We start from the raw sequence: 10218 nt of genomic DNA, 5'->3' as shown, positions 1-10218 counted from the left end.
CTAAAGAAAGTAAAATACAAAACAAGGTATGCACGCTCCAATTATTCACAAACACATAATCGTCGCATTCTACTGTACTAAATAATGCAGTATGTTACAAACAATTGTGACTGATAATGCTCTCGATATGCTCAGAAATTAAACAACTGGCACACGTTTTCCCCATAGCTTTCGTTTTCTAGTAGATCAAGAATCTAACTGAAGCAACAAATAGATGCCTTGTCTAAAGAAACAACAAACTGAACATTGTCATTCAGGGTACATTTTAATTACATGGAACAACAGTGAGAATAATACTTCTATATATATTGATTGACATCTTCAGCATTGTGGGACATGAATGAAAATCAAAGTGCTTTAAATTACACTGACCGATCACAAAACTCAGCACACCTGGACAAAGGAATTGTTACGTAAGGCAATAGCTGTCTAAAAAGAATTAGAAAATGTGCAACTGTTGGGTTTGGATTGGTATTTTCTGACAGGTATCTATCTCTTTTAACGTGTTTTGGTGCATGTTGTTTGCAGTCATCTCACTAACATTGTGGCACATAGCACAAAAAAGTCTAACTCTCACTTGATTTGCAAACAACCTTGCTTATAATGCCAATCTTAATCTCTAAGAAATCATTTCCCTACTAAAACCATCTCAGGCTGCACTGACTGCACCGAGCTGAGAGAAGTCCTTCTCCAGTGTGTTACCTGTCCTTTGCATTGTGCCCTAAACACAATGTCTCATGCAGTGTTTGATCAGTCAAAGTGAAAGAGATCAGTTGAGGGAAGCCCCTCTTCATATGACCAGCGACACAAAATACTGACATGGCTTTCATAGACTGAATGCGGTGAGGCCCATGTTGGTTGTTGGTGAAGCTTTTTTTTTTTCCTGAAGGCATAGCTACATTGGTGTCGGGCCTGTGTTTCACCTTGCAGTCTATTAACACTAAAATCCGGTAACTTTAATGTTAAATGTTCCTTCATTTATATTGTGCTTTATGGCCTTACAAGGCCCGCAAAGCACTTTCCAATCAGCTATACTCATTCACCTACTGATGATGCGGCATCTGGAGCAAATGGGGTTTCAGTATCCAGTACCCGCAACCTCTGGGTTGCGAGATGACCCCTCTAGCACTGAGCCGCACCTCCCCTTAAAAACGACTGGTCTTCTCTGGGCAGATGAACAGCTCCTGTTGCTCAACTGCATTCAAGGCAGTCTGCTTGGCACTGCTATTTTTGCTCCGCAGAAAGCGCTGGCGCTCCACGCTGTGCCACATGCCGTAACTGAAGTAGATCAGGAAGCCTGAGAGAAGTGAGCGGATGGAGAAAAATCAAATAAATAGGTTGGCTGAATCGAACGGGGCACACCTAAAGACAGTTGAAGAGGATCGCAGCCAGTCTCGTTTGTTTGTTTAAAAGGGTACACGCAATATACTGTTAAGAGTTATTAATTGCGTTTCCTGTTTGTTTGTATTTTAGCTCTTCACATAAGGAAGGAAAAAAATATTTTTGAAGCATCAGTTGAAGAGACCACCTTTATTTCAACCGGGGATGCTAAAGCCTTATGAGACTTACCTAGCGCCATCCACACAGAGAAACGAATCCATGTGTCTCCACTCAATTGGACCATCAGATAAATATTAACAAATATGCTTAGAATAGGCAGAAATGGCAAGAGGGGAACCTGTTATGAAAGACACATATGAACACAATAACTTAAGTTTTTGTGCCCCAACAACCTCAGCCTATAATCTCAAACGAGGAGTCCATACCATGAAGGAAACTTTTTGAGTGGTTTGCGGTTGTCTGCAGATCATAATGACGCAACCGAAAAAGATGAGGAGGCACACAGACAGAGATGCAAGGATCCATACTTCTATACCAATGATGGAGTCGATGTGATATGTTGTCAGATAGCTGATTACACATACCAACAGCACTGTTTGGACAAAAGACACACACAGACACTTCTTTCAGGCTGATTACAGTATATCTTCATTTTTTTTTTTTTAATGAGTCCAGAAAATGCACTTTATCTGCTGTTTGGTAATCTATATGCCTTACCTAGGGCACAAATTGAAATGTTGACCGCACTGGATGAATGCTCCGAGGGGGATGTAGGTGGGTGCAGAACCGCCTGCAGAACGGAGCCTTCTGCTCTTAGTGTATTGAGGTGGGACTCTGATTCGGTCAGTTCAGACTCAATCTCCTCAGAAGACAGACAGCCCTTTTTACAGTCAGCTCCTCCTTGAAGCTCTAAAGCACCATCTGGCTGATACCTGAAGGTAAATGTTTGTTAGATCTGCAGAAAGAGGTCAAAATGACCTTGAACTCGGTCAAAACAAACAAAAGCATGGATGTAAATACAATTTTTACTTTTTACGATTGACATCTTCCCTTACTAATATATTCTTTGTCATTTTTAATACATTTGGATGAGCGGGGAAATCATCAGCGTTGCCCTCAGAGAAACTGAAAGTCGACATTACACCGTGCGAACTTGAGCTTTCTATATTAATTATTTAGATCATTTAATATTTATTAAAACTATTTTACCTCTTCTAGCTCAACTATTTTAAAAATATATCTTAAAGTCTCATATATCACCAGAGTGCCTTCATGTACCTCCAGAAGCGAGAACCACTGTCATAGAGTAAACACTGTTACTCAGACAGCTCCTTCATCTTCATATAGCAGAGACATTTAGAGCTCTTACATCACAAGTTGCACTTTATAGGAATGAGAACTCATGCCTGTGGCTCGTCAAGGCGAAAAAAACTGTTACAAAAATATTTTGTTGTTTACAGGTCAATGTACCCACCTGAGAATCAGCACACACACAGCAACCAGTGAGTAGGCCAGCAGAGTTCCAATGGACATCATGTCTACTAAAGCTTTGAGGTCAAACAGGAAAGCCATGATGGCTAAAAGGCAAAAAAAAAAAAAAAAGAATTAGTATGTTTCACGTAAAAGGCATATATACCAACAGCTGGACTTCTGCAAGTTCAAAACAATACTAAGATAAACTCTAAAGGTTTGCAGGCATAGTTCATGCAGTCATTTCCACACCAAAACATAACATTTCTTAAACCAGGCGTCATCTCCATACTGAGTGTCATTTGATGTGACACTGTTGGCGCTGCTCACAGCTCCCTCTCGTGTCCCAGCAGCTGACTCTAGTATGGATTTGATCTCGCCTGGTTGGTGCAATATTGCTGCCATGCCAACATGACAAAAATATGTATGGCGCCCCTACATTCAAATGAGCTGCAGGGCAATCGTAGTAGTCGAGCTTGCATCGGCACATGAGCAAAACGTAGCACTTTTCTTTTTGTCATGACAAGTGGAAAAAGCAGCAGATTAAATCAATGCTAACAATTTATCAACAAAGAAAGCAAAATAGGTTACGAGTCAGCATCTTACAGCAAGGTACCTAACAGCAAAGGCAAAAACAATAAGATGAATACCTTCAGTTATACGTTCTACGTATTTTCCATTTTCATTGGTCAATTTTAAATGATATTACATGTTTTTTTTTTTTCAAATCTCAACAAATAATGAATAGATTAATCGAGTGGAAACAAATATACAAAGTAAAGTATGTATATGCTATAAACCTTTTTCCATTTGTTTAAAAAACACATACGGTATTTTGTAAATAAATAACACACAATAAATCAAATACAATGAAAGAGCAATATCCAGAGGAAGGGAAATGTCTGAAAATGTGCAGTAAACTGCAAAGACTTGAACAGAATAAAACATGCTCATTCCGGACACCAGTGGAATGATATACGTCAAAAAACTCACAAAGAAGTCATGACATCGTGTCATCATTACAAATTTTGTAAGTTGCAATGCTGATCTTTGCATTGCTTGCAAATGGGAACATTTTTGCATATTGTAACGTTTGACGCTTGGCCCGAGGAAGCCTGTGGACTGAGTCGGTTGTTATTGAGCACAATGTGAGTTGCGGCTGACAGCAGCTTGGGAAGACCTGCTTGTTAACCATTTTTACTTTCCATAAAAGAAGTGATCGGACAGAACCACGACTGAGTGGATCATGTAACACACACAAAGGCATTATAGTATTATGGACAGCGGACTAATGGTCCCATTTTTGTTGTTGTTTTTGTTTCAATGCTTCACGGAATCCTCTAGCGGGCTGGATTAATTGTCAAATGTCAAAAAGAGATAAAAAAAAAAATCCCCCCCCAAAAATGACTGGAATATTCTCCTGTTGACGAGCCCACTACAAAAATATTTACATGCACGTCAGCAAACAATCACAAACGTGGACATGCAGCCATCACCGCCACATGATGATTCGAAGACAAGCAAACTCCACAGCACAAGCCCGCGTAATATTTGTAGGCTTTTCCTTGTCTTGGCTGCTTACCCGCGGTGGTACCTGCCGCCATGGTGGCAGCCACAGGCGACTGCCGCTTACTCACTTTGGACATAAATTTGAACAGAATGCCATCTCGTGCCATGGCAAAGAGAATGCGTGGTAGGGGGAACATGGCGCCCAACAGGCTATGGAGAAGAGGGTTCATGGTTAAGTGGAGAACACTGAGTAAACACATTTCACCTACACAACTGTGAAAGTATGTCCAAGGAGGGATGGTGGAAATGATAGCTAATGATTGTAATCACAAACAGTGCAAATGGGAAGGTAAGACTTTTTTGTAGTCGAGGAATTCCTTTCACAGTTGATTGGTGGAGAAGCTAGATGCTCCCAGGCTCTCACCTGCTACTACACCGGAGCTCATAGTGGCAATAAGAGGGGTCTTCGTCTTAGGATTGATTCTGGCTAAGGCTTTGAAAAGCACCCCATCCTCTGCCATAGCATAGATTACACGAGGCATAGGGAAAATGGAGCCCAGCAGGCTGCATGAGACAGCAGAGACATGCAAGACCAACACGTTAGTCGAGATGCACAAAAACACACGCGGAGAAAAGCACAATCACATCTTAAAAGCTACACGGTGGGAGGGTGTGTCTTTCATTTTGATGGGGCGTTGTTTGTACCAACAAAAGCTATTGGAATGTTTTCAAGTGGATGTGATTCGTTCCGAGGAAAGTACTAATTGCTGCTGTTCCTATGATGTTCTTTTATCCTCCCGATGTCATTGAATTTTGTGCTTCACAACAACAACAACCATCAATCAACTAAACAGGAGCCAAACACTGAAAACGAGGCAAAACAGCAAAACAACTTGCTGCACTGTAAAATTGACAATGCCAGAAATAGCGTACAAATAAAAAAAAAAATTATCAATCCATGTCAAATATTTTGAAGAATGCACATGGCATTCATAAAGATGAATGTATTAATATATATAATATATTATATTTTATTGCTGTGACTTTTTAATTTAGTTACACTTGTTTGTTTTTTTTTACTTCATCTTTTTTTAGGTTTGAATGACCATCTAACTGTGATGACCCCTCAGCTGATCTGAGGGGCTGTAAGTGTTTCGCTTTCACACAAGCTCTTTTGCATGATTTACATTCTATTGCCAAACCAGTGCGTAAGCATATACAACTGTCTCGCAATCTGTGTGTGTGTGTGTGAGATTTAAACGTGTAAACATTGCTAATTAATTTTCATGCAAAGCAGATACTTGAAAATAGAAACCCTTCACCCAAAAAAATCCATTGGCAAGATTGGAAGCATGCACAATCATAACATTTGTCTGGACTACAATTTATGACATTACAAATGTTCAAGAGAGAAACAAAGTTACCTGGTGGACAGGGCACATAGTGAACCTACAGCAACCACATATTTGGCAGGGCTCCATCCTACATATTCAAAAGCCATAGGCAGAGGGCTTTTCTCATCCAACAAGTAGTAAGGCATCATGAGTGTGAGTGCGGCCGAAACACCAAAGTATGCCAGGAAACAAACAGTCAGTGACACCACAATGCCGATGGGAATGGCCTTCTGCGGGTTTCTCACCTCCTCACCTGCAGTGATAAACAAGAAAAAAACACAATATAGTAGTATGGCCATTATACTCCTGTCAGCTCACGTTTTTTTATGTCCTACTTTGAATTTTACAATCGTGCGCAAGTTACTTGATTTATACGCGCTACTTTCATGATTTATGTAATCATCTACATCAACCGAACGGATGATAAATCAAAAGAGAGAAAAACATATTTTACAAATAAATCCCACATGGATGAACGTCAAAACAAAAAAAATAAAACTATGAGGCTGAAATCATACCTGTTGTGGCTATACAATCAAAGCCCACAAAAGCATAGAAGCAGGTGGCGGCTCCAGCTAATGTACCGCTGAAACCATATGGCATGAACCCTCCAGCTCCATAATCACTGCTCACTTTGCCCACCACTGATAAATTCCTAAAACAACAATCCTATGATGTCATCACAGATGGTAAAAAAAAAAGACAGGGGACAACGTAAAACTAATGAAAATCCTTACCTAGCTACTATGGTGACATTTACTAGAGATTCCTCTGTTAACTTCCAGTTGTTTGCATCTCCTTTCACGAAGCCAGAAATGATGACAAAGAGCAGTACAAGCACATTGATGGAGGTGAAGACTTTATTGACCCAGGCTGACTCCTTCACCCCAAATGACAGGAGTCCTGCATGAGCACAAACACAACGAGCACACAAACTGACAATTTAGATGATAACGTAGCTCTTACATTCAGTTGCTCTTACACTTGTGTTTGCAGGGGTATCAGAAATTAAAAATCTAGAGGAAAGACTGACTTTACCATGTTATTTTGTCGACCAGCTTTTTGCATACGTACTCACACATTATTAACTGCGTATTGGCATGCGGCCCATTAGACAGTGCCCTACTGTATGAAAGAGTGGACCTGATAATTTAGAGATTTTTTTTTTAACTGTAAAACTCATTAGAATTAACTTGGAAGTACATTCAAACCTATTTACAAGTATGTTGTAACATTTTTTTCAAATAAATATAGACATACTTGCGAATACATTTGAACATACTTACAAATAGTATGTCTGAACAGGCTACACAGAGCATTTTAGTTTGTTTTTTTTACTGGTCCGTCATTTACAGTCCCATCGGTACGTGGATCTCCTTCCGTTGTCGTCAGTCCGTTGTTTTTGTAAAGTGTACCCAAACTGTAATCGTCAGTCCATCAGCCAATTATTAACAGCACTTCTGTCATCACTTGCGTCACCAAACACCCCTCTGAATGAGCATCATTTTTAGTTGTACCTACCAGACAGCAGCAGAATCAGAAAGACCGCAAAGAAGTCGGGGTACTGCGCCAGACCAGGAGAATTCATGCTGAAGTAGGTTTTGCAAAATACTTCAATATGCCCTCCTGTCATTTCATCAAACGTTCCACTCCAAGCCCGAGCCACCGACGACGTACCTGTGGGGGAACGGAACAAATCCATAAATGGTAATTATGACCAACATACCACAGATAGATCAGTGATGCGACGGTGACTCACCAATCACATAGGAGAGAATCAGGTTCCAACCAGTGATAAAGGCCCATATCTCACCTACTGTCACGTAACTGTAAAGGTAAGCAGAACCGGTCTTTGGGACACGGGCTCCAAACTCTGCATAACAAAGGCCAGCCATTACAGAGGCCAGAGCAGCAATGAGGAAGGAGATGACTATACTGGGTCCAGAATCTCCCTTGGCTACTTCTCCAGCCAGGACATAGACGCCTGCACCAAGAGTGCTGCCCACGCCAAGGGCGATCAGGTCCACAGTTCCCAGGCAACGACAGAGCTTGGAGTCCTCCAAACTGCTGAGGTCAACCAACTTTCGGCGCACCAGGGAATGGCCAAATGACAGAACCTGCTCTAACATGTCGCCTGTAACAACGGAGAAGTAAAGTTTATGCACATTTGCACTTTGCGTACCTCTGATGAGAAAATCTGATCTGTTGAGGTGTTATACATTTGCATCACTGGAAATGGCATGTATACAGTTAAGCATGCAGTGGAGTACCATTGATTGAGTGAGCATGCGGGTAGAAATAATTGCTCGGGGTTATGGTGCAGATCGGACAGTTCAAAGGACTGCATTCACTAACTGAGCATGAATGCATCACACCGACCCAGCAACCGCATTCCAACATCACTCAATAGCGATTGCACGACACAAGAAACCGAGAAACTGCAGGTTTTTCTGTCTTCTTTTACCAAGGCAGAGAACAGAGTAAGTTCCCTTAAAATACCTACGTTGGTGAATACAGTCTAAAAAGAGAAATGAAGTCCCGATCCATTACAGTTAAACTAAATATTTTTGCTTGAAGGATTTTAAGTTCTTTGTGTCTGAATTTTCTTATTTATAAATAACCTTGATAAGCACTTGACTGTGCATTAATAAATTACAATACCACAAAAACTGAATGTGGTAGCCCATTCCCTCTTATAATATCTACATTGTGTGACAGTTCATTCGTATCAAAAACCCCAAACCCCAATTCTATCTTAGTGTTTCCTTCATATTTTTACAACATGCTGTGCAGCTTTTTTTCTTACATGTCTAAAATGATCCCGCCAAGTGACCCAATGCAAAATCCATCAAAAGATCATTGATCTTCAGACACATGCACCTACTTGTGAATATGATTCAACGACAGTCCAAAATTCCGATGAAAACGCAGCAAGCGTCAGGAAGTATTTGCATAGAAAATCTGCAGGTCCATTAAAGTCAGACTTTTGATCCCTTCAGCCGCAGCCTTAGGTTCCAACTGAACTCTGGGTTCCACACTAACTCCACCTTCACCTCCCTGACTGTGCAAACTGCTGATCAGGGTTTATACTCCTCCCCTCTGTTCTCAGTTTGTAGGATCTGCCCAGCCTTGCCCCTGGGGAGAGATGTCCCCGTTCCTCATTTTCATGCTTATCATTTGGAATATTACCACGATGCAACAGAAGTTCCAACAAATGAACATAATACAGCATAAGAAAAAGGGAAGCAGAAGCTGTTACAGTGGGAATAATGGCTGCCAATTGAGGCCAAAAGCAGGCATACGGCCCAGGTGCAGATGCTTAGCAAGCACTGATAAGTGGTTAAGCAACTGGCATTGACAAACAATGTGTCAAATGCTCGTGTTTACCCAGTGCAGGCAAGAGGAGTTTGGCTAAAAGCATAGCTGCTGATTGGTCACTGAAGGATGGAAATAAAGGGGGGTGGCTTGTCCTCCGCATAGATGGCAGTTATTGCTCAATGTTGTATGAGCTATTGGACCGTAGATATGAATCAATATTTGATCTCACGTTTGTTCACTAGGGTCACGTAGGGTAAGCAATAAAAAAAGAAAGAAAAAAAAACATTGGCAACTGCATATGCACATCTTAAAAAATATAATATATATATATATATATATATATATATATATATATATAATATATATAATAAATAATAAATATATAATAAATATAAAATATATATCAAAGCAAAAACTGCGTCGCAGCAATGCACTGGCTTGAAAATGGTCACCCACCCCTATGTAAGATTTAGTTTCCAGGAAACGGTTGGAAAGCAGCCCGTTGCGCCACCTATTTCGTTGTTGACTTGCACTAATTGTGTGAAGCCAATTGAATTTATTTGCCCACCAATGGCTGAGCTTCAAAAACGTGGATATGGTCAACAGATTGAGCACTGTTTGCCTTGGGACGCAGGACTGCTCGCTCCAATTAACACTGATGTCACCAGGAAATGCTTGAGTGAACTTTGACTGAGATGGTAGACAACGACTCCATATATTTTAGGAAAAGTCCAGACTATAAGAGGTTTGTACCACAGAGTTTAATGCTCAATTCTGAATTGTTTGTGAAATCCTACTTTTTCATGATTTCATGAACATTTCCAAATAAATGCCACCTGTATGTGACCTGTATGTGAACGGACAAAAACTGTCCTGCATGTACATTGTGAAATCACACATAGCAGGTGCACTTAACGTTAGTATTTACAGAAGTACTGTACCACAATGGATGACCAAAATGGTTGTCGCACCGGAGCCACAATATTTTCAATCTATTACATTTAAGGTGAAAAGGAAGGGGAAATGTGGTATTTGGCCACAGCATTTTGTGACGTGATAGCAACGTCTCCCTCATATGTTTAGAGGCACACACAGAGAAAATACATTTTGTTCTCCCTACGCCAGGGCTTTGATTCGTGGAGGGCATGTTGGGAGCCACCGAAGCACTCGCTGAAGGCGGGGGTCG

At 40.8% G+C, this 10218-nt stretch overlaps 1 protein-coding gene across 2 annotated transcripts; it reads right to left on the bottom strand.

The window, feature by feature from the left end:
- Positions 1 to 246: 246 nt before the first annotated feature.
- slc7a2 (solute carrier family 7 member 2) lies at positions 247 to 8793 on the bottom strand. 2 transcript variants are annotated; one of them, XM_088431805.1, is made up of 12 exons: positions 8599 to 8793; positions 7474 to 7848; positions 7236 to 7391; positions 6452 to 6617; positions 6233 to 6369; positions 5745 to 5967; positions 4394 to 4530; positions 2816 to 2918; positions 2059 to 2273; positions 1767 to 1933; positions 1570 to 1678; positions 247 to 1297 (listed from the first exon to the last, which is right to left on the bottom strand). In XM_088431805.1, exons 2-12 carry the CDS (start codon positions 7841 to 7843, stop codon positions 1146 to 1148), a joined length of 1935 nt encoding a protein of 644 aa, XP_088287931.1. In that variant the 5' UTR covers positions 7844 to 7848; positions 8599 to 8793; the 3' UTR covers positions 247 to 1145. The 2 variants fall into 2 exon arrangements, with proteins under 2 accessions (XP_088287931.1, XP_088287930.1); XM_088431804.1 differs by lacking the exon at positions 4394 to 4530 and adding an exon at positions 4745 to 4884 and having other exon boundaries at positions 8599 to 8788.
- Between the last annotated feature and the right edge of the window lie 1425 nt (positions 8794 to 10218).

The sequence above is a fragment of the Hippichthys cyanospilos genome, chromosome 13 (genome assembly GCF_059441005.1).
Source record: "Hippichthys cyanospilos isolate Australia breed blue-spotted pipefish chromosome 13, RoL_Hcya_1.0, whole genome shotgun sequence".
NCBI classification, from domain to species: Eukaryota; Metazoa; Chordata; class Actinopteri; order Syngnathiformes; family Syngnathidae; genus Hippichthys; species Hippichthys cyanospilos.
Note: the sequence above shows the minus strand (reverse complement) of the source record. Positions and strands in the feature narration are given on the sequence as shown.

Excerpts from the sequence above, each read along its gene's own strand:
- slc7a2 (XM_088431804.1), bottom strand. The coding sequence starts at position 7,843 with ATGTTAGAGCAGGTTCTGTCATTTGGCCATTCCCTGGTGCGCCGAAAG. Across the intron at positions 7,392-7,473 it reads GATTCTCTCCTATGTGATTG|GTACGTCGTCGGTGGCTCGG; the intron begins GTGAGTCACCGT and ends GTTCCCCCACAG. Across the intron at positions 1,679-1,766 it reads CTCAAAAAGTTTCCTTCATG|GTTCCCCTCTTGCCATTTCT; the intron begins GTATGGACTCCT and ends CTTTCATAACAG.